The sequence below is a fragment of the Chlamydotis macqueenii genome, chromosome 1 (genome assembly GCF_036417535.1).
Source record: "Chlamydotis macqueenii isolate bChlMac1 chromosome 1, bChlMac1.mat, whole genome shotgun sequence".
NCBI lineage: Eukaryota > Metazoa > Chordata > Aves > Otidiformes > Otididae > Chlamydotis > Chlamydotis macqueenii.
Window position 1 is genome coordinate 68,394,243 of NC_141556.1, and position 23,359 is coordinate 68,417,601.

Here is a 23,359-nt window from a genome sequence, read left to right on the forward strand (position 1 = left end):
GTATCACTTGCTTCTTTGCAGTGCAGGGAAACAGAGCCAGGCACTGCCTTGTCCCGTCACACCTTTCTGCAAGTTCCCCATTGTCCAAAAGGTGGAAAAAAGTCTTTCCTAGCTGGGGATTTCTAGCTAAATCCTTTTCTTTTGGCTGTTAAGTGGTTCTACTTACAGTGATGGAAGACAGCCTTGGCTGGAAAAGTCGCATGACACACACAGACGCACAATGAAGATGGAGCCACGTGACAGTTTCACATAATGGCAGCACAGCAAAGAGATGAATTTGCACACAGCAGTCAGGGAGGTGATGTGGGAGAGAGATGAAGAAAGCACAAAAGGAAATGGTGATGAGCAGTGCAGCAGTGAGAACCCCCTCCCTTTTCTCACGTCTCCTCAAACTAAGACTAAATCAAACTGTAGCCATTTAGCATCCAGAGCAGCTCCCTGCAGGAACATCAGGTCTGTGTGTCCTGCTGCACGGCAGGTCACTGGATTTCACACCAGACACACCCCTCTGCGGCACTCAGCTGCTGTGCAATACCAAGTGCCATCATCTTCTCTCTTCCAGAGTGGGTCCAGTGGGCAAGTGAAGACCCTCTGACCTTACAGGTTTCTGGCTTCCTGGGACCCCTGCTAGGCTCCAGAGAGCCTGCTGCTCCAGCCCTGCTCTGTCCTATCCTGCAGGCCACCCTCAGGAAAGACTGGAAGGGAACCTTTCCAATCAAAGGGCTTTGCAGCTGATGGTCTCTCTCATCCCACTGCATGTAGGGTGGGAGTCCTTGGAAAGAAAGGCCTCTCCCCACCCTGGCAATTGCCCTGAGGAAAGCAAGCTGTGTGCTCTGAGACACACACACCTCACCCTCATGACTCTGGTGCTGTGAGAGCCTAAAATGAGGGTGGGAGTGGCGGGACATGGGGTGCTGTTGGGACCTGGAAGCTGGATTCCAGAGTCTGCGAAGGGAGAGGTGATGGGGCAGATGGTGGGCTCCTCACAGAAGGCCGGGCTTCCCCACACAGCTTGCTCTACCACCAGCGGCTGTAACACTCACGTGCCATGGGGTGGCTGGACTTTTCTATACTCACCATCTGCCAAGTTGTCTGAGTGCCAGAAGCTACTCATGTTAAACTCCAAAAGGAAGCTGTCAAAAGAGCAAGAACAGAGGATGCTTTTTCAGCAGCCTGGAAGGATGCAGGTGTCAGGGAGATGGCCCTGTCACTCGGCGAGTATCAGTTCCAAAATGTTTACTATAAAAGTGCTGGCAGTGGAAGTCTGACTTTTTCTTTAATTTTTTTTTTTTCTTTCCTCGCCATGTGATGGGAGTCTAGCTCTGTATCGTGGGATTTGTATCTGTGGAACAACTGAATGGGCTTTTACCTGAAGTCATGCTGTGTGAGGGCCTCGCCAGCAAAGGAAGGACTGAGTACAGCAGCCCCCGAGGCTGAGAGGGATTCAGTCACCATGAGACCCACCTGAGAAGCAGGCGCAAATGGCCATCAGGGAGCCCATACACTGGCTACCTGGAGGTAGCTGCACATCACATTGAATTACTCTGAATTATGCTCAAGCTCTAGGAGCTGGATCTTTTCCACACCTTGCCTTTTGCTCACCCAGCAAGCTGAGCAGTGGCACTTTCATCCTAATTTGAACTTGAACTCTGATTCCCCCCCAGCAGTTTGAGGTAAGCCCAAACCTGGAACTCGATTCATGGCCTCCCCTCTCTCCTCCCTTTCCTGTCACTCAGACCTGAGCTTCCTTCCTTCAGCCTTCCCCCCCCTGTGAAGCGAATCTGTGCATTTGCTCATCACGGGCAAAGGAGACAGGCAAGAGGACTTCACAGCGAGGATCTGCACGAGGCCCCGGGAGACCCGAGTCCTATTTGTGACTCTGCCACTTTGTACTGAGTGACTTCAGGTAAATCCCAGACCCGCTCCAGGCCTCTGCCTCTCAAAATGGGAATAGTAATAGCTTTCTGTCTCCCAGGAGCAAAGTGCTGTGCTGAATGTCAGGAGAAGGCTGAGAGCAATGGCCTGTGCGGAGGCCTCCACTTGCAGCTTTCTCAGCTCTCGCCCCTGTTGGTCTGAGACTCCCAAACACCCCCATCTTTTGGTACTCACATGAGGAAATCACTTATCAGCCATTTCACTGCAGCTAGAAAGGCATAAATTGGCTGGAGAACAAAAGAAGAAATGAGAAATACCATAAGGACCCGGTCAGAGAGTTTATAATTTTCATGCAGGACCCCACGTTTCAGACCAGTTCCCTCCACTGATCAGAGCTCTTGAGAACAGGCTGGAAATTCAAGGTCTGAGCATCACTGGAAAATGTTTAAAATACATCACAAGCCAGCGGAGCTGCCTCGCTACTAATAATATCTTCTCACCCCCTCCTCGTCAGGGTCAGGGAGTTTATATCACAAATGTATGAAGGACTTTGAAGATGTAATTGCTTGATGATTTCTCTCCAGTATGGATGACCTTGAGAGCTCAGAGCAGAAGAGAAACACAGCTAAATGGGACACCACCAGTTTAGGATGGTTTTATATTCTGATAGCAAGTGGTGTTTCTGGGACAAGCGACAGCATTGCCCAGGATTTAGTATTATCCGCCATTGATTGATTATGCTTAACTGTGCTTTCATCCAGCTTTTCCTCAAGATGGCATGACTTCTATCATCTTCCTGCTTTTCAGCTACAAATTGGAAATCCAGCATTGTCCTAGGGACAATTCATCTGCAGAGGATCCTGCTGCTTCTTTTCTTCATGGTAACCATGTCTAATTTTCATCTCTCCCTCTCACAATCATGCATGTATCCTCAAACTCAAAACAGATGCAGCGGTCATAGGACACAAGATAACGTTCCATTACTGCTAACTGATTTATCTTCAACCAAAATAAGTCAGAAAATAGTAAAATGTATAAATAGTTGGGAATTCGATTGCTTTTTCCTTTGAATGAATCATATGAAAAATGGACTTTTCTTTATTTCTTCCTTTTGAAGGGTTTTGCTAAGAGGGGAAAGGGAGAGATGAAAGCCAAATGCTCACTCTTTTATTCTCTTCCCAATTCACCTGGTTTTTGGCAGCCCATATTTTGTGACATTTCTTTCAGTAATCAAAATTCTTGAGGATATGATCAAGCAAATCTTTCCACTGCAATCACAATATTTTATCCATCCAGCTTAAGTATAGCTATTGTCAAAATTGATATATTGTTAAAAATGTAACATATTGTAATATTTTGTCAGGAATTCTTTTACTGGAAAAAAAGGACCATGTCATGCAGTAGGACATACTTCCAGCACACCACATTTTACAGTATCAAAAAAATGATCCTAACATCAATAAACACATCCCAGTTTAGGGTTGCTTCAACTAGTTTGAAGTCGTCTGAGTGCTGAATAATTACTTAGTTCTGCCTGTTCAAGGCCAGGTTAGGCAGGCAGAGTGAGATTAGATTATTAGCTTATATCAGACTAAAGAGAGGTTGCATTTGGACACTGGCACAACTATTCACTCTGATAGCTTGTTCCTTGGGCTATCAGCATTTTTGGCAGGTTTAACCCTCCTCTCTCTTGCTCCAAGCCCACTCATGCTTCCCTGAGAGGCTGACAGCTTTCTCCTAGATGCTCTGTTCCCTGACAGGGCAACTCTCCTTTTTGAGCTGCTGAGTAAAACCATGCCCTGTAAAAGCATTTCTGTTCACTTCAGCTGCAAGCTGGTTCTTCAGCTTTTAGGAGAAGCCTGGCATAATCTAGTTCCTGTCCTCTCCCCGATTCTTTCGATTTTCAATGAGATCCTATGTGCCAATAGAGAGCCAAATTGGAAACCACTGTCAGTGGTCATCACTGCCTCAGGAATCAGCCTTAGATGAGTTGGGACATTCCCATCACTTGAAAGAAAACAGCTACTAAGCTCTTTTGGGGACCGTACTACATCAAGGTGTTGGAGACGTCCTAGGACAAAGTCTCAACAGCCAAGCCCAGAGAGAGCTGCGTGCTGACAGATACGTACGCTGAGCAGAGGCCGGGCCCCGCTGTGGTGGTGGTAGGGTACTTTGCACATTGCTTGGTAATCATACATGGTCACCCTGCAATCAACACAAAACAACCAGCAGTCAGAAGCAAGCAATGCAACTGCCTACAGGATGCACGCGTCAGCGTACACTACTTTTTCTGTATTAGTTTCTGCATGGAAGAATTAAAGCAGCAGCCTGCTTACACGTGTCTTCGCTGTTTGGTCAGTGCTGGCTTTCGCAAAGCGAGAAATACAGGCCCTGGATTAATGTAACTGGGTCAGTACAGGAGGAAATATGTCCCTAATTTCAGATGGTCACTAAAGCAGGCTGTAAAGCAGGAGAATTACAATTGCATCTACCTCAGGTCTCCCTAGTTCCTGTTTTCAAGCCACTGAAACTCTGAACTCTCTTTTGACATCAGCTGGAGGAGTGGAGCGAGACGCACAGAGATATTTTTAGGAGAGAGAGAAATGTGCTCAGCCAGCTGCAATGCCACATCTGGGGGGCTCTCAGACAACTGCTCATAGAAAGACTTTCCAAGCGGCAGAAGGAACTGAAGCACTTCACTCAAAACACCAAGAAATGTTTCCCAGAGCACCTTGCCCTGGAAAAGACAGAGAGGCAGCTGCTTTCTGGCCACACTGAGATCAGGAGTTACTGTTTCTCTCAATGCCTTGCAGCAGGTGGAAGAGCAGATGAGGAGAAACAGGGTGTGTGGTGACAATGGCTGAGCAAATCAAGGGAGGGGGCAGGTAGCTCAAGGAGCTCTTGTAGCCAAATATGAGAGCCACATGCACCAGCATGTGCATTTTCCTTTGCTCAGTGGTGCTGCTTACGGGGCCCAATATGCTCTGAAACACGCCGGCTGAAGAAAGAGAAGTACAGCGCGGAGATCTCCCACTTACCGCCTGAACATGCCCGTGTTTAGCAGCTGGGTCATTACTGAGCCATCCACTGCACCAAAAAATTTTCCAGTCTGCAAGCACAAGAAAGGAAATAAACAGAATAAACTCTCAAGAGCAAAATTTCCAAATGCTTGATGGCTCCAGCTGACCCAGTTTGTCTGGGGGCCCACTACACATAACGAGTGTTTTATAAAGAGGTGATGCTGAGCTTTGTCCTTTGGCTGGCTGGAAAGCTTGAGGGAGGACCTCCCCCATCACCAGCTGGCCATCCTGCACCATTCCTGCTGCACTTGAAAATGATTTAGCCCACGTAAGTCCCTTCAGCTTGTGACAGAAAAAGGCAGACTCTCAAGCTGCAGAGACCCAGGCACGTTGATTCACTGGGAGCCTGGACTCTGCTGTGGGTTTTTTGTGAATCCACGTTTTCTGGATCTGAACGCCTGCGTCTCTTCCTCTTGAGGCTCTCTGCTAGCCCACGGCCACAGTGGCTTCGGAAACCTCTGCTCTCCTGCTGCCCTAGGCAAACTGACTCACCATGCGTAAGTGCGCCATGCACATTTATTTAGGTAGGAAATAGAATTTTACAACTCACTGCTGTGCAAGTTCTGAGCAGGCAGTAGCTCAAACAACGAAACACTCACTGACCCATCCCTTCAGCTCACACACCATGCATTGGCATGGCCAGAGCTGTGCTAGCACAGACTCCACCCCAGCAAATGTTGCATTCGATGGGCAACAACCCCCAAATCCCACTTGCAGCCTGGACTAAAAATGGAGCTCATGGTCCTCTGGTCCCGTTTACGTGTTGGAGTCAATAACCTCAGATACAGTCCCAATCCCAAATCCAGGAACCACTGCTTGAAAGATTTCTACAAACAAACAACAGTTCTGGCTTTCCTGATTACTAAACCATGACAAATTTACTGCAAAAATGTTTTGAATCTGCCAAATCCACTGCTTTGTTTGCAAGCAAATAAATAAATAAAATACTCATAAATAATAAAAACGTGGATATGAGCTATCCTCCATCTATTTTCCTGACTCATGGGTCTTGACACACTAAATAGGTCCCATATGTTACGGAACTGTTCACGCAGTTTCGGGGGGCATTTTACTTTTCCACTGATAGGCTAGCAGTCGTTTAGCACGTATTAGCAGATGACAGATGACTTAATTTATTTGAGTGGGGCATTTCCACTAAAAAAATCACCAACCCTCAGGCAGATTTACCTAAGTTCATATAGTAATCATCTAACAGTAGTGTTACATGGTTATGAGTGTCTTCCCAACAGGCTTTCGAAGGTGTTTCATGGTATAAATTGATACGTAACATCAACTCCCCTTTGAGCATTTAGGCTGTAATCATCTCAGACACAGTCAAATGTGTCTAAGCAAGCGCTAACTTTTTTTCACCTCCTTCGCTCTTTCAATCTGATTAGGGTGGCGAGGAGGCCAGCTGCTTCCATTTAATACCAGGCTGCAGCCCCAGCAGGAGGCAGAGCACTGGGATTTAATGGAGTGCAAGCTGCAGCTGGTGTGGCAAGGGCAGAGGGCCATTGCAGGACTGTAAATGGGGCCTGCTCTATTCAGAGATGCTGATGTCCGACCAAATTTCTCCAGGTACAACGTTGTTCCTATAGGTGCAGGTATGAGGAGCTATTAGTGTAACTGAGAGTAAGGCTTAGGGAGTGTGTTCAGAAAAGCATCAGCAAACTGGCCTTTAACATCAGATCAGACATTCAAAGCTTGGTGCTGTTTTAGGTACCCTGTGCAGGTAGAAACACAGGAAAACATCGGCAGAAACCGAAGCGGTCCTTTGCTGAAGCAACATTTTGCAAGGCAGCTCTCATTACAACTTGCTTTCTCCCGTCACTGGCTGCTGCTCTCCCAGACAACCTTCTGCTGTGTTTCTCGTCTGGGCAAGTTTCCACAGGCCCTTGCAATTTCAAAGGTTCACAGCACAAAGCATTGCCTCTGACATCCTGCATGACACATCCTGTACCACATCCCCCTGCAGCTGAGAGCGTACAAGTGCATATGTAGGCTATGCACAGGAAAGAGATGCATCCCGGAGCAACAAGGTACATCACTGCTCATAGACATGTATGTGTCCATGCCTTGCTGGCTCATTGAGTAATTTGTCCTTCTGGTCCACACAAAAGCTGTAGACAAACAGGATCTGCCAACAGGGCCAGGCTTTGGCTGAGCGGCCAGACTCCTCGCTGCATGGCTCAAACAAAGCCAGACCTTACTTCTCCACAAGCTCTACCCACCCATGGTGGGATCTCGGCCTTTCAGCTGCCACCCTGCACCCTGTCCCAGGAGTCCCACGTAGGCAGAGCTTGCAGATATACCCTGCAAGATACCTCAGTCCTAGAGAAAGACGTTTAGCAAGCGTGGGGACACCTGGATGCAGCAGGTGGAGGGAGCTCCAGACCTGTGATCTGCAGCTGTACCTTCGGCTGGCAGCGAAAACTCAGGGCTGGTTGTGGGCCCATGGCTGCAAACATGAGGAGAAACATAGGACCATAGCTTGGTGCAGCCCTTGCTGCAGCACAGCCTGGGCCTGCCACTTACTTTCCCTTCCTCCCCTGCCCTAGATCGACTGGTCCTCTCCCTCACCCCCTCCCTTCTCCTGGCTCTGGCTATTAACTCTTTGCTCCCTCCACGATGAGTCTGGATGGGGGGATTAGCCTGAATTAAAGGGATTACCCATTCTTCCCCAGTAATCCTGTAGGGAGTTTCCAATGCATCACTCATTAAAATCCTGAGTCCCTCTTTCTTCCATGGTGGCTTCTGGCTGCCAGTAAGCTTCCTGTTGCCTTCAGGCAGAGGTTATTAGAGCTGATCCCCTATCCTGACGCCCCATCACAAGGGCAGAGGGAAGCAGAGCCTAAGCCAGGCTGTCCTCCCCCTGTTCACGCGTGAAGTCACTCTGGTGCGGTTACCCAGGGAAGGAGGTGAGGACATCAGGCAATCCCGGCCAGGCAGCAGGCTGAGTGCGTGTAAAGCACGGCAGCCCCAAGGGAGCAAGCACACAGCCAGAGCAAAACATCCTGGAGCCCCCGGAGCAGGTCTCCTGTGCCAGCTGCTCACCTGGGGGCTGTAAGGACACAAGCACTTTTGCATCCCTCTGCTATTCTTAGCTTGCACTTTGCCCTGGGAAGCAGGTGTTTTGGATGTGAAAGCTCCTCTCAGCTGCCTTCCTCCGGGAAGCAGGGATGCATGTGGGGCCCTGCTTGCACTGCAGCCACCACAGCCCTTGTGGCTTGGGGGGCAGATGGCTTCCCTGTGCATCCTTGCTCCTTCGGCATCTGATAAGCTCCCTCCCGTCCCAGCCAGTGGGGCAAAACAAGCAGCACGTGGGCAGGTTGCCCTTCTCCCCGCTGCTGGCCTGAAACGCTGACCCAGGCAGCTGAGCCACTCTTGCTGGTCCTGGTCTCACAGGTGCGAGGCAGGGAGGGAGGACAGAGAACTAGCTGGCTTCTCCAGAAAAGCAAAAACCTCACAAAAATCCAAGTATGGGATTTTTTTTTTTTTGCCTTATGTTAGAGGGAAGAGCGTGGGATGGTGCAGGGAAGGCCACATAGCAGCAAGTGATCCCACGCAGCAGCATCCAGGTGGCAAGCCTATGAAACTCAGGGTACTGAGTTAATCCTGCTGCTGTCGTGAATTCCCTGTAGGGTTTGACAGTGTGGACACTAATGGTGCCTCTGGGAAATAAAAGCAGTAACTGCAACAAGATAAAGAAACCAGAAGAAAAATAATGGTGAACTTTCTGAGGTCAGGGGAGGTAACAGCCGGGAGAGATGATAGCTCTGATGCCTGCCAAAATGCCTCATCTTGGAGGCATGTGGATAATGTTTATAATTTACCCAAATCCACTCTAATGCCATGTTTCTGCTAGTCAGATCTCCTAGAGACCAGCTTTTTGAAAAACTTATTTTCCATAAGATGCATGAAAAATGCAAAGATAGAACCCAAGATCTTGGGTGATGCTGAGGATGAACAGTAGACATGGCACCTAAAGGGTGTAGTTGCCTTTATCTATGGACACATGCCATAGGACTCAGTTAAGCACCTTTGAAAATGCCGTGGGGGTCAGAGCCATTCCTCAGGGATTCCTAAGACTACCAGCCCATTCTGAACAAGCAGCAGGACCTGGCTTCCCAGAGCATGGAGTCAATACAACTTTACAGCATTTTCCTCCCTTATTTTTCAAGTTTTCTTTGGTTTTTTAGCACACCAAGTCACTGAAGGGGCACTTCTACTGCAATATTCAGTGTGACAAGTAGGTCACTCTCCCGACAGAAAAGAGTGGTTATTCCACGCACTATGCCCCCCTTGATATCTCTCTATATCACCCCCTGGTGCCACTGTGCTGCTTATTCATTTCACTTTGTGAGTCTCAACAGTTCTCATTTTGGCCTCTGAACTTGCTGTGTAGTGCCTGCAGAATTCATGATCTCACCTTTTTCCTTTGCCAGCCTATTCTGAATATGCTAACCAACACAAGTCCAGATGGGAAACTATGGGATTCATACAGCTGACGTTTTCATCTAAAAATTCCTCTTCTTTCATGTCCCAGCTACTCTGAGATCAATGTTACTACTTCATGCTTAACTCTTTAACCAGAACTTCTTTAACAGCCTCTCGTAAGGGACTCTCTTCAAGGCTTTTAGAAAAACTGAAGTACAGTAGGTCATCCATTCTCCTTTTTCTCCTGCTTTGCCCACACTTTCAAGGAACTATTCCTTTACAGAAGCTGTGCTGCTTGTCCCAGTCACATCCATTGGGTGTTCTGTTACTTTATTTTTTATTTCCATTTCAATCTGTTTGTCACATCTTGAAGAAAGTAATTTCTGGGATTGGATCTACTGCCTTTTGGGAATACACATACAGTATTTGTTAGCTCCAGTACTATGGCAATTGTTAATGAAACTCCACACTTCTGTCAGTAACAAACCTGCTTCATTTTCCATTTCTTCTATAAGCCCACTCTTGCTATTGACTTATTGCTTTGTAGTTTATGAAACTGTTACAACACTTCACTTTCTGACATCCAAATCTATGGCCTTTTATTATTCTGAAACAAATCGCTCTGTTGTGAATTTACCAGAGAGCAGAAAAGTATAGCTAAACCATGTAGGGGCTGGTAGCGTTGACTTTACCCAGGCTGCATAGGATGTCACATCACAAACTGTGCCCCTTCAGCTCCCTAGAATTGGTCATGGAGGAGCTGGCAGCAGGAGGAAAGGAAGCAACTTTTGTTGCTTACATTTTTATTAATATTCTGAGGCTTTTTCCTTACTCCTTTCACCTCTCCCTTCCCTTCCCTTCCCTTCCCTTCCCTTCCCTTCCCTTCCCTTCCCTTCCCTTCCCTTCCCTTCCCTTCCCTTCCCTTCCCTTCCCTTCCCTTCCCTTCCCTTCCCTTCCCTTCCCTTCCCTTCCCTTCCCTTCCCTTCCCTTCCCTTCCCTTCCCTTCCCTTCCCTTCCCTTCCCTTCTGTCTCAGATCATCTTTCAATAGCATCTGCGCCAAGGGAAAGGAGTCTAATTTCCTCACTTCTGATAAAAAGATATTTTGACTAGTTCCTTCCTTATCATTGCAAACTCCTTCCTTACCTAGGATGTGCTGTCACTCTGCCGAGAGGCTTCCCCATCACCTCAAAGCTGAATTTCTTTACACTGCGGCCATTCTTATTACACAATTGTATTTCATTTGTTTTAACCAGCTCTGGTGGGTTATTTAGGAACAAGCCAAACCCACTCTCCTTCTTCTCTTATGCTCTCTTACCTCTGCAGGTCTTTTGGAAACGAGTATAAAGCCATTGTTATCAACAAGGAAGCAATTCAGAATCTGCAGAGATGAAAGAGAAGCAACATTAAAGACAGCTTTTTCCATGGTTGCCTGGCACATACTGCTGTGTGCAGGACGGAGCAGTGTGGGCTTGTGCTTATGGCAACAGCCTTGGCATTCCATACCTAGCCCCACAGCTCAGCTACCACGGGTTTTAGACAATTGACTTTTCCCTTTCTGCCTCCATTTTGAGGTATTTATGTGACAGAGATTGTCTCTTGCCATGGCTGTGTGCAGGCCTAGCAGGCTCTGAGCCACATTTAAGAAGACAAGGCATCCTGCAGGAAGCAACAGGATATGTGGAGAGCACTTCTCTTTAATAAAATGGTATCTAATGCTTTCCATCTTCAGATTTCAGAGTTTCATAATCACTTACGAAATAACCCTCTCCTCACCACTGAGTATCATCAGTGCTGGTCTTATTTTTATTTTGCAGATCAGGAAATGGAGGCACAGTGTTTAGATGAAAACCTTCAGGTCTCACAAGGAAAAACTAGGATGCAGAGTAAATCCTACATGAACACAGAAGGAAAATTCTCTGATGATCCCACTCTCTAGGGCAGAGGAGCCCCTGTCCCAAATATGCCTGAGACCAAGGTTGAAGCAGTGGCGTAAATGCAAAGAGGGGTGTCCAGCATGCATGTCATGCTCACAGCCACTCTCTTCGGCAGGTTTGGGGTGCCAGCGTGACAGCCTTAGAGGAGGTGGACTCTCCATAGAGTCACTGGCTGGAATCCCCATGCTCCTGCCTGGGCTCAGCTGACATCTCACAGCTGAAGGGAAGACCTAAACTGCAGGTTTGTCTCAACAGTATGAGGTCCTGCCCCAGCTGTGCAACCTCTTGTGAGATGACAGGCAATATCTTTTTTTGGGGGGAGACAGAAATCTCCACAGAGCAGGTAGTCAATCACAGCCATCACAGGTACAGAGAAGAAATCTAGGCAACTTACATCATCCTGACAGTTTAGTGGACAGGCACCATCCAAGGCACTGCACTGGAAAGGAAAAGCAGGGCATTGACCATGGCACGATCTCATCTTACAGTCTCCCCTTGGTACTGCTAAGCTAAAGATCTCCATACCAACATCTCATAAAGCTTTGCAATGTAGCTGGCATTTCCACCAAGACAAGCTCTACAGCATGCACCAGTACCACCCCTGGAGCTGGCAACTCAGTGGCTCTGCGTAGTCCCCAGCTCTCTGAGCAACATCCCTTTTCCTGAGGGCTCTGATCCTGCACCTGCCTCCCTGACATGCTTCCAGCAGTACCTACGCACTTGGAGCAGGGATTTGTTAATGAAGGAGGCAGCATCAGGCTCTCTGGCTGTGAAAGCAAAGGTTATTGTGCACCAGAAAGAAAGCAGCATGCATTTCAGCATCTGCTAGTATCTGGACTAAACACATGGCATGGTATTTTAGATCAGGATTCTTCTCAGGCAGGGATTTTTTTTTTTGTAGTTGTTGTCGTTGCTGTTGGTTTCTTTATTCTCCAGACAGCTAATGATAAAATAGGATGTGAACGGTGCTCATGTAGCCCAAGGCACCATCCATTTGTTTCATTTAGGATTTCTGTGTACCAGACTCGACATGTGTTTCACAACACTGAACTGGGTGGAGACACGAGGGGTTAAGTGGTGAATAAAAAAGCCCTTCAGGTGCTTATTGATTTCATAATTGTTCTGAGTTTGCGGTGGCTGTGTGTGCCTGTCTCTTTGTGTTATTTTTTAATGCTATTTTCTCTAGCACGAGAGGGAAGAAAGCTGACATGGTGTTGCCATTTCTGTACACAGGGTCCCCTTCTTGCCAGAAGTTTTCTGGGGTCAGGGAAGGACACTGATGTGTTGCGTAGCCTGTCTGCTCTCAGCCAGCTGCCCTTTATTTCTGCAAAACTCTTATACATAAACCTCAGCCTCCTTTCTGGATGATTCACAGTAACAAGAAGTGAATTTGCCATTTCAAACCACAACAAGACCATTACTTTCGGTTAGAATTTGTTTCTCCTCTTGAGTCTTACAGAAAAAAAACCCAATAGTTTCAGGTTTTTGCCCCTCTGCTCAACTTCAAAGGAGGATCGGAGATGCCTGAGTTTCTTTCAAGCCCCATGGCTTTGCAATATCACATGCTCACGCTCCAACTCCAACTGGCTTGTGAGGCTCTAGGGACGATGGTTTAAAAACATCCCTTTTACCCGTAGTTGCAAGCATTGCCTCACTCTTGCCTCATCACAAAACAGCATTGGGTTGTTTTGTGTCCCTGGACATAGGCATAGAGGTGGCTCTGTACTTCATCTCTGGTGAGTTCCTTCCTTTGGTCAGCTGCGAAATATGGCCACGATGAACCACTACTATGGCCTTGAGGGATAACAAATACAGAACTCAGAAATCAGAACAGAAACCCAGGGGAACCAGAGTGGTTTCCCACAAGAAGGCCCCATGTCTCACAGCATCTTCCTCAGCAATGTGAGGACCGAGTCTTGCCACCGCTGCTCTTCCAGACCTGCAGAAGCTCCAGCAGTGCCCAGTGCTGGGCTGTCCATGCAGCAGTGGGACTGCAGTGAGGAGACCAATCTGAGAGCACTGGCAGCTTGTGGGGAGCCCTTGAGGGTGGTGGAGGTGCAGAGCTGAACCTGAGCTCCCTGTTTGCTCTGAGACCACTTCTACTGCCTTATGGGCACAGCTCCCTTCTCAGAGACCAGCCTACCTCACAGCATACTCCTGCTGGTGGTCAGGTCTTGGAAATGCTGTGACACAGAGCACTTTGCTAAAGACACTTAATTACTGTGAAGACAAACACAGCCTACGACAGGTTTGGACTGTCTCCAGTGACTACAGACAAGGGACAATGCCTATAACATGCTGGCACACAAACGACACAACTATGAAGCCGAGCTGTGGCGAGGCACGCCGGGATGCCTCCCGGTCCCCAGCTTTTGTCTACTTACATCAGTGTCATTGGGCTGGGAGACGGGAGGCACAGTGTGGACATCCAGAGTGGCCCAGCATGCAGTGAAGCAGGAGAGAGAGAGAAAACAAAATCTGTTAGTCATTCCTCTGTCAAACTGCGGTCACATCCTGGGAAACCATAAGCAGGCTTTTTTCATACCAGCACCTACCAGGGCTGTGGCATGCAGGCACCTGGCACACAGGCCTCCTTTCAGCTTCTTTAATAAGCCTTCCCGGTTTCACTTAAAGCCCATGTGGGCTTGTTTGTGTAAGAACTGTTTGGATATGGCCCTCAGGAGATTTTTTTTTAAATTAAGCTCTCTGCTGATGTTTCAGGATGGGCTTATGTGCTTTGCCAAAGTCTTTTTAGCTCAGGTTAGGTTTACATAATCTCCCACTGCGAGGATGCTCCTGCCACCATGGCCAACTTTGGGCTGTTCTGTTCCCCATGTGTGCTTGCTCTCACCAGCCTCCTGCCCTCCTACCTTCTCTGCTATCCCTGTCTGCTGACAGTTCCCTCTCCTGACAACACAAAGCCACTACTGCTGCGTGCTGCTTCGGTCCCGTCAGTCTCATCTCTCCAGTATACCTCCCTGAAAGCAAAGCCCAGAGGGAAAGCCCCTGGGTGGCAAGGGAAAGGTGTTTCACTTTTCCTGCCTCTCACACTGAGGGGGGAGCTGTGTCAATTATTTCACTTCTCTCAGTCCAGCAAGAGTGTCCAAAATTAGGACAACACTGAAAGCTTATCCCTGGAGCAAATAATTTTTATTTTGGCAAGCTGATAGAATTTTGTTACCATTATCAAGATGATAAGAGAGGGCAGTAGATTTTTTGCCATGTGCCCAAAATTGCAGATTTCCATGAGGTTTCTGAAAGGCTGAATGAGCACAAAACATATTTCCACAATTAAATGTGTCAGATGTAGCAGAGCTAATGCCAGGCCAGTATGCTGACACTGTCAACATGGCATTTGCAGAACAGACTCACGGCTCACGCGGCATTAGTGCCGTCAAAGGATTACAGAAATGTGTGACTTCAAACTAATCTACCTCATAAATCTTTTAACATGAATTTCACGAAAGCCCTCATCAAAATGCCATTGGATCTGACGTAACATAGCATCGACCTAGCTGACAAAGAGCGTTAAATTGTCTCTCTGCACGACTGCTGATGCTCCTACCTGTTGCATGGCCATCCAAAACTTGCGTTGGAGCAACTCCAGCTTAATTTGCACACCCACCGCTATGGGAAACAAAAAGCCGGGGAGGATGAAAAGAGGAACATGCGAGAGAGAGAAAGACAAACACAAGTTAGGAAAGGAGGGGTAAATATTCGCCTGAAGTGATGGAAATTGCAATTGCAACCAGCTTCCAAGTGTGAAAGACAAGTACAGGGGGATCAGCGCTGAGTCAGACTGCCGAGTGAGAGTCAAAGGTTTAACAAGGTAGAGGAAAAGGGGACACTGACTGCTGTACCGAGGTACTGACACCTTCCTCCCACTAAACACTATGAAGCTACAAACAAATGAACAAACAAACAAAAAAATCCCATTAAAAAACCCCAGGAAAGTGAGTGCGTGAGCTTTCATTTTTGTCTGTTCTAGATTTGCCTGGCCAGAGCAGACATTTCTGATCACCCCAGCCTCAGCTCCTGCACCACACAGCATCAGTCAGAAATAAAGTAGGCCAGCATGAGGAAGGGATTAATTTGAAAACCCACCTGTCTCAAAGGGAAACCATAGTGATTTAGATTGCTCCTAAGCCACTACAAAAGCAGAAAAATACGAATGCCACTTGATGGAAAAGTGTCAATTAGAAGTAGTGCTTTGTTACCCAGTCCCAGCCTAGTGCACGCTCCACTAAGCAAAAGTGTGTGTGTGTGTTTCTTAATGAAGCACGTCCTAATTTCTTGGCTTAATTTCTCCTCTATTCCCAGCATCGTATTCCTAAAGTAAGGCACTGCTCCACAGGCGAAGAAAGGGTGCAGGGTCTCCCCGACAGAATAACCTAGCTGTCCCCGGGTAGGTTGCCTACAAGCACACGTAATAACCAGCGCAGTCGTGCGCAGCCTGGCACGGTGACGGGGAACAACGGGGCTGCGTGTCAACCAGTTGAATCCAAGAGATCTGTAGGAATTACAGCCTCAAGCAGGCCCTTGAAATAGAATATAAAGTGCAAGTGAGGGAGAAAAAGAAGTACAGAGGGGGAGAGTTTGAGCCTTTTTTCACAGCCACCACCATGGAGCGGATGAAGTGTTGCTGTTTCTACAGATTTCCTCTGAATTAGCAGTAGCTTCAAAGAGGGGAACGGATCCTTTAAATCTGAATCATGCCGTGTGGGTGCTTTTAAGTTAACAGTATGATCTGTCGCTCTAATTCAGACGGGTATGAATTAAACCTGAAGTATGTAATGGTATATTTTGTTGCAGTATGTATGGAGACCCTGGCACCTGGCATCAACTCTGCCTTTTATACCAGTGTCCTTGTCACATTCCCACTGTGGGTACATCTTACAAAATCCCATTCACAGGCGCACTCCTCATCCAACTCTCCCTGCTGTAGACTGAATCTGACTGCCTGTACGTGGGGAAAAGGAATGATTTTTTAGAGCTGCCTTGCCCTAAGCCTCGCAGAGCACAAACCAGACAAGACAAAGAATGCAAACAAAGGAAGAGGGATGGGGCTGAGTCCAGCCTGAGTGAAGATTCATCAGGTTCAGGGGGGCTATCGCAGGCATGGTTTGGCTTGGTGCCCCTGCTGAGAAATCAGCAGTCCATGACAGAAGGCAAACAGTGCTGTTGCTGCTGAGTCCGATGAGGCCCACGCATCCGATTTGGCATGTAGCTTTAAATAAATTCATCGTTATCCTTTAAAACCATCTCAAGAAAGAGTTATTCCCCTTATCACAGCAGATCACGTCAATGGGACTGAGCGTTACCCAGGACATACAGTTTTTATGAGACTTGAAGAGGAGTTGATACCTGTGTAACTAACCTTGCAATGCAGGGACTTAGTGGCTCATGTTTTTGCCAGCGGGAACATCTACCCTCAAATTGTTCTTCAGAGGGAGCTTAGACCCTGGTTATGAATCCTTTCCTCTGCCCAGGAGGCATGAGTAGCATGTACTGAACTTGGACAGAGTTGCCTGCAACATGAGGAAGGAGAGTACCTGGGGGCTTGCACTGGTGGCCAGTGGCAGGGACAGAAAGCAGAGTCTCCCAGCTCTCTCCTTCCTCTTTCCACATGGTTTACAGCCATGCCTAACCTGTATGTGCCCTCTGTCAGCAAGCCTTGTCCTTTGGATGGAATCCTTGCAGCTCTAACCTCTCTGTAGGGCTTGCGCTTAGTCATCTTCTCTGCTAGCCCTTTCTTCCCTTCCCAGCAGTCCAGCACACATTTCCAGCTATTCCCAAGGCGCTGCAGTGAGCACCACTCTCCTCCTCACATCATGACATAGTCTGAGGAGCTCACTGAATGCAAAGCTGCGGGTTATTCTGCCCAGCAGCCAGGTTTGTCTGTCTGGACGGTACCCATCCCAGGGACCCACACTGGAGGGATTGCTCCACACTCCCGCCTGGCAGCACCGCTCTTTGGCAGTTGGAATGGATTGGCAGCTCCTGGCAAGAACTGTGAGAAACTTCCACGCATTCAGGTGACCTGAGGAAGACCTGGGAGCTGAGGAGAAACAGGCCACAATCACCGTCCCAGTGCTAGTAACAAATAGTTGCCCGGGGGGGCCTTCAGGCTGTTGGTGAGGCTGGGGAGAAAGGAGGAAAGCGGTGATTCAGTCTGAAGTAAAGATGACTCTACAGCTCAGGTGAGAAGCAGAAAACTGGAATAAATCCCTCTCTGCTTGTTACAAAGTATAACTGATCGCTAATGAGCCTTTTTGCTCTGGTGGCCAAGAGTACATCGCAGGAGCGGGAAGATCTGAGACCCGTGAAATGATGAGTGGCCCTGGTGTGCAGCACAGCAACAACTGTAGAGTCTTTGGAGAGACCGTGGCTAACGGTTTTATTCCTACTAATGTGCAAACAACCCGTGCAAATGTAGTATTCCAGCAATGACATAAAACAGGAAGACAAGCAATGCTGCACACCTTGCATAGTCAGATGTTGCTTCACCATGTCGTTGAGCTACCCAGACCTGTGCGTGACTCCCCGCCAGCAAACACCCTGCCTGCCCGCAAACCCAAGCAGCGCCTGCCGCAGGGCTGCAGCTGGTTTTCAGTGGAATCGCGTGCTGCCATTCACTGTGGAGACAAGAGCCTTCCCCTCCACCTGTTCATCCCTCCGTTGAGCATGTCCACCTCATTATCTCATCCTCTGCTTGTCTCTTTCTGTCTGCCTTCCCTGGCTTCTCTCTCTGATTATCCATACGCTGTTCTCATAAGGAGCTTTCCCCAAGATTTAATCCTTGGGCCTGCCGCACGACAAAATGGTGTAACAAGTCACAAGATTACACCCTGTAGAGTGCTCATCAAGATGTACCTTGCCATTCGCAACCTGTTTTCATGGCAGCCAGTCCAAAGGTTGAATAAAACCCATGATTCAGATGGAAGAAGATGCCAGAGCAGCAGAGCAGCCGTGCCTGTACTGTCCACTTGCATTCCCCATACCCTGTGTCTCAAATATTCCCATTTTCGCTTTCCAGCCAGCGGCAGAGCTGCCCCACTCAAAGTTTTACTTGAAGTCTCCTAAAAATTTCACTTAAAACTTCCAGGCAAATTAAAATGAAAGAAAAGACCAAATGAAGGGCAGCCTGCTTATGATACTGGACCTGACAAAAGAGGCAGTTCAAGTACGTCAGCAAAACAGTAATTCTTGCAAACGTGAGCTACTGAGGTCCTCAGCAAGCTGGAGGAAGGCAAGGAAGGGGTCTGATTTTGGGGGGGGGGCTGCAGGAGCCCATGGGAAAGCACAGAGCAAAATCTGGCAGAGGCAGTGGGCTGGGTTTGGGTGCTTACTGCAGCCCTTTACCGGCAGGCTGTGCTGGGAAGGACAAGGAGATGCCTCTGTCACTGCACGGATGTAACCACATCCGACACCTGCGCTGGACGTACGGCTGAGCACGCTTTTCTTCCCCAAGCAGGGAAGTACTACTGCAGCCTGTGTGCTCAGCTGCTGGGGATGCCCGCTGTGGCTGGGCAGGATGCGGCCAGCCCTCCGTGGGCACCTCTCGGTTAAATCTCTCTGTTGGACGCACTGCCTCCCCCTGCTGTCTCCGGAGCACCAGTGGGAAGGGGGTACCTTGCTCTCAAGCCCCCTGGTTTCTCCCTTGCTGTCTCCTCTTCACTGCAGCTGCTCGCCTCACCCCTATACAAAACCCAGGGCTCGTTCCTTCTCCTCCTCGTGCCTTTCTGTCTTGAGTTTACCGTCACCAGCCATACCAGGCAGGGGAGAGATGAAGGCAGCGGAGGAGGCGTTCGGCTCGGTGCCTCCTCTCACAACCTGTGCCTGATTAATCTGTCTCCCGAGGGGCTGCAGGGAGCTCCCCCCACCCCAGCATCTCCTCATCCCTCCTTGAGCCACTCGGCTTCCCTGCACCGAGAGAGGGATGGCAGCAAGGGGGGGAGGAGAGAGAGCGAGACACTGACAGCAACTGCCCTTTCTCCAAGATGGGTTGAAAGAAATTAAAACCTCCCAAGCTCCTTCCTCTGGGTGTTTCTGAGCAGATCCTGCCTGTCTGGTGGGGTGACTCTTCTGCGCTGCCTGTGCGCGCTCCTGTGCGTGTGCTGCTGCCATCACAGATGTACCCCCAGCTGTCACTTCGCCGCGCGCAGTCGCTCCCTCTCCCGCCTCTCTCTCTCTCTTTCCCTCTCCCCCTATTTATTATTTACGGAGGATTACAGTCCCTTTCCCACGCTGCCATCTCGCCGAGTGGCTCCTCTGCCCTCTGCGCTGGATGAGCGGCTGGCTAGAAGGGGCTCCTGCCAACTAGGGTCTACTGAGAGCCCAGCTGGCAACGGAGGGACTTTCTGCTGGATTTGCTTTTGGGATTGTACCGGGTTCGCTAGAAGAGCTGCCTTTCCCATTCCAGCCCAAGAAAGGTAAGTAGAGAGGTCTCTTTTTTGTATTTACTTCGATCCTCACTCTCTGGTTATGTGAGATCAGTGGGGCTGCCCCCCAGGAATGGGCTTCCCTGGGGAGGAGAGGGGTGGTCGGGGGGCAGCATTGTCTGCCGGAGGGCACAGTGCAGAAGTCCGGGTTGTGCGAGGCTGATGGGTAGCGATCTTCCCGATAAGGCAGAACGACAACCCTGACGCAGAGGCTGCTGGTACTGGTCCCAGTCCAGTTTCAGGATGGGCAGCTGGGAATAACTTCTCCCACCTGTGAATGGCACCAGCATCTTTCGCTGCAGCACACACAGCTCAGGTGCAGCTCTGAGGCTAAGCACTTGGTGCTGTGGTCACCAGGTACCGGGCAGCTCCTGGAGAGCCCTGGCTTTTGTCCCCTCCTCAGGGCTGTGAGAGGGGCCAGCATGCGAGATGCCACTCACCTGATCCATGGTGGCTTTGCTGGGTATCATTTTGGTCTCAGCTGTCTTAGTAAAAGCAATCTAAAATGGAGAAGTGAGGATCAAAACTGGACAGGTCCAGCATTCAGTAAACAAGCTTTAGGATGAGGAGTGTGTATATCATAGAATAGTTCGGGTTGGAAGGGACCTCTAAAGGCCATCTAGTCCAACCCCCCTGCAAGGAGCAGGGACATCTCCAACCAGATCAGGTTGCTTAGAGCCCCGTCCAACCTGGCCTTGAACGTTTCCAGGGATGGGGCATCCACCACCTCTCTGGGCAAACTGTTCCAGTCTTTCACCACCCTCAGCGTAAAAATTTTTTTTCTTATGTCCAGTCTGAATCTATTTCCTTCTATTTTTAAACCACTACCCCTTGTCCTACATGAGTAAGTGTGTGTGTGTGTGTGCATGTACAATTTCGTGCACAAAGCTCACAGACACGACCACAGGACGTGAAGTGAAGGATGCCATATCACAAGCAGAGCCAAAAATAAGTCCCAAGTTGCTTCCAGCATCCTCACGGATTGAGCCTCTGATTTCTGAACTTTTGGGTGGAAGGCACAGCACCAAGGGTGGGGGTGAAAGACAGCACAGAGAAACTTCACAGCCTTTTCCAGCCCTGCCTGGGAGGAAAGGGGGAGAATAAGGTCCCAGATAAGCGAAGCTGCCTATGGATAGGGGTATATACATGAGCGTGTGTGTATGCCTGTGTGCATATATACGTGTGTACATACATACACATGCACAGACACGTGCACACATACATCCCACTCAGGGCATTCTGCCTTCCTTCTCCTGCTGCCTGCCCAGCTTATTACTGCCACTGCATCTCACGCTAATTAAGAGAGACATGTAAAATCGGCACTCTCCCGCTTTGGGGAGAGAGGATGTTGGGAGCTGTTGCTCCAACCAGGTCATGACCGAGCCAGGCCCCAGGCCCATGATGTGGGATGTCAGGTAGCCTGAATGTGTCACGTCCAGTGCATCCCCGATGGCAACGGTTGTGAGCAGGGTATAGCACCGCTCTGCCGCTGGTGCCTGATCCTTGGTGCCATCCAAGGACTGAGGGAGAAATGAAGACTTCATTTGGAGAAGGGCTGGAGCAGCTGCTATTGCGAGGTTTAAACCCTTGAAAGACAGGGGAACCTTTAAAGGCACACAGGGACGTGTCACAAAGCAGGGGACATTTATTGCAGTGAGCAGAAGGGGGTGCCTTTCCAGAACTGCAGACCATTTTTCTTCTGAGCTTTGTCACTTGGGTCTATTGGGGGGCGGGAAGGGGGGGTGGATCTTCCTCTAACTGCTGTGGGCAAACAACATTTGCAAGGGAATTATTCCACATGAGCAAAAGGCTTGCGGGAACTGTCTCCTTGTCAAACATCAGTGCAGCCTCTGCGAGTGTATCTTGCCCACTTGGAGGAATTATGGTAAATCCTGACCAAAGTGGCTGTTTGCAAAGAGAAAGAGGGGAAGCCCTCTTATGTAATTTTTATACCAGATCACAGCTTTACCCTTGCCTCCAGCAAAGTGAATGCCGTGAGCTAGCAAGGTGCGCTGCCAGCTTGGATATCTTCATGAGCTACTCCAGCTTCCTGGCCTTTCTGTGGCTTTTCTAAACCTGAGGCAGAAAGGATTTTCTAGGCTTTTCAGCACCACAGAAGCCTGAGGAAGGCAGACCTGCGTTTGGGTGCAGCAGGGAGGGCCAGCAGCAGCACAGGGCCATGAGGATACCTGGACAGGAGTATCCAGAGAGCAGCAGAGGCTGGAACAGGATGGGGACAGGCTCAAGCCTGCAGGAGGGCATTTCTGGGCAGTTCTTCAGTGACTCTTCAGCACTTGCCTGTTGCTGATTCAAAGGAGAGACCAAGCAGTTTCCTTTACTTGCCATGTTTGGTTACAAGCAGCTGCTTACACCGCTTGACATCAGTCCCAGCCCTGGGTGGCTCAAGTCATAATTCAAATGACCATACTGGGACTCTCCTGCCAGCCGGGTAATGCTCCAGAGTGCTACACCATGACACATGCTCCAGTTCTCAGTGGGAATGCGCTGGAGTTGGAGTCCTGGGCTGTTTCTGTCACTAACGCATGGAAATACCTTGTAACACATATCTTAATCCTGCCATGGCTTCACCAAAATGCTGCCTCCCAAAAATGCTTTTTGTGACTGTGGGCATCCTAATAGCAAGAAGAAATTTTTTTTTTTTTTTTTTTTCGAAAAAACCAGTTCAGTTTCAGGCTGGAGAGATGGAAGGAAAAGTTGCTTCACCTGCAAGGGGTGGGATTATGTGAAATATGGTTTTCTTCACATTGCAAAACCAAGCAGTTGAAAGTCGGGATGTCGGGATTCAGGGCAGCGTGCCATCTGCATCGGGTTGCAATCCTGACTGGTAGGATCACATGCTGTATTTTCATAAGCTGCCTCATTCAGGGCACTGGCTACCTGGTGCTCAGAGGGTGAAGAAGGGGGGTGGGTTTGTTTTTTTTTTTTGCTACTGCAAAGTGTGTGCCTGTTTTATTTGTTTACTGCCTGCCAACCAAACCCTGCAGGCGATACATCATTATTCATTGTCTTGTGGTGTTCTGAAGATGTTCACCGTTACAGTTGCCTCGTAGCTGATGATAGAGAATTTATGCTCCTGAAGAGGCAAAAGAGAGTGGTTATTCTCCTTGCTTTTGAAGGGAGAAGAGACTTCCCCTTCAGCTACACAGGGAAGGAGCGGCAGGTGCAGGACGGGAGCTTGGGGCTTCTTGGCTCCCGATGCCATTGAGTCTTCGAGACCGTACCAGTTTGCTGGCTAAGCTGCCAGCATTTTGGAAAACAGCTGTGAGTGCTCAGCAGTTCTGCAAAATGGCCCCCAGGGTCTTGTGTTGGGCACTGGCAAAATTAGGAATGTACAGACTGTGGCCAGCTGCCAAAACTGCGGTTTAATATTTAATGCTGACCACATAAAAATAGCCTTATTTATTACAACATCCTCATTGATAGCTTGAGTATCATGTGTCCTTTGCACCTAGGGACCCTTTGACAGGGTCCTGTGAAAAAAAGAAATAGTCCTTGGTCGGGCAACCAAAGGCTTTGTTGTAATGAGTACAAGCAAGTGGCTGAATTAAGGTTATGCAGGTATTAACTCAC

General features: G+C 48.8%; 1 protein-coding gene across 2 annotated transcripts in view; it reads right to left on the reverse strand.

The window, feature by feature from the left end:
* CACNA2D4 (calcium voltage-gated channel auxiliary subunit alpha2delta 4) overlaps positions 1–23,359 on the reverse strand; it is a 131,966-nt gene that overhangs the window by 12,282 nt on the left and 96,325 nt on the right. Inside the window, exons 28-36 of one of the 2 annotated variants that reach the window (XM_086755663.1) lie at positions 14,893–14,954; positions 13,712–13,726; positions 11,722–11,766; positions 10,709–10,771; positions 4,914–4,984; positions 4,005–4,080; positions 2,110–2,162; positions 1,078–1,133; positions 167–187 (exon numbers count right to left, since the gene is read on the reverse strand). In XM_086755663.1, coding sequence (XP_086611789.1) covers positions 167–187; positions 1,078–1,133; positions 2,110–2,162; positions 4,005–4,080; positions 4,914–4,984; positions 10,709–10,771; positions 11,722–11,766; positions 13,712–13,726; positions 14,893–14,954 — 462 coding nt within the window. The remainder of the gene's footprint in view (positions 1–166; positions 188–1,077; positions 1,134–2,109; positions 2,163–4,004; positions 4,081–4,913; positions 4,985–10,708; positions 10,772–11,721; positions 11,767–13,711; positions 13,727–14,892; positions 14,955–23,359) is intronic. The other variant, XM_086755671.1, reaches the window with a different exon arrangement.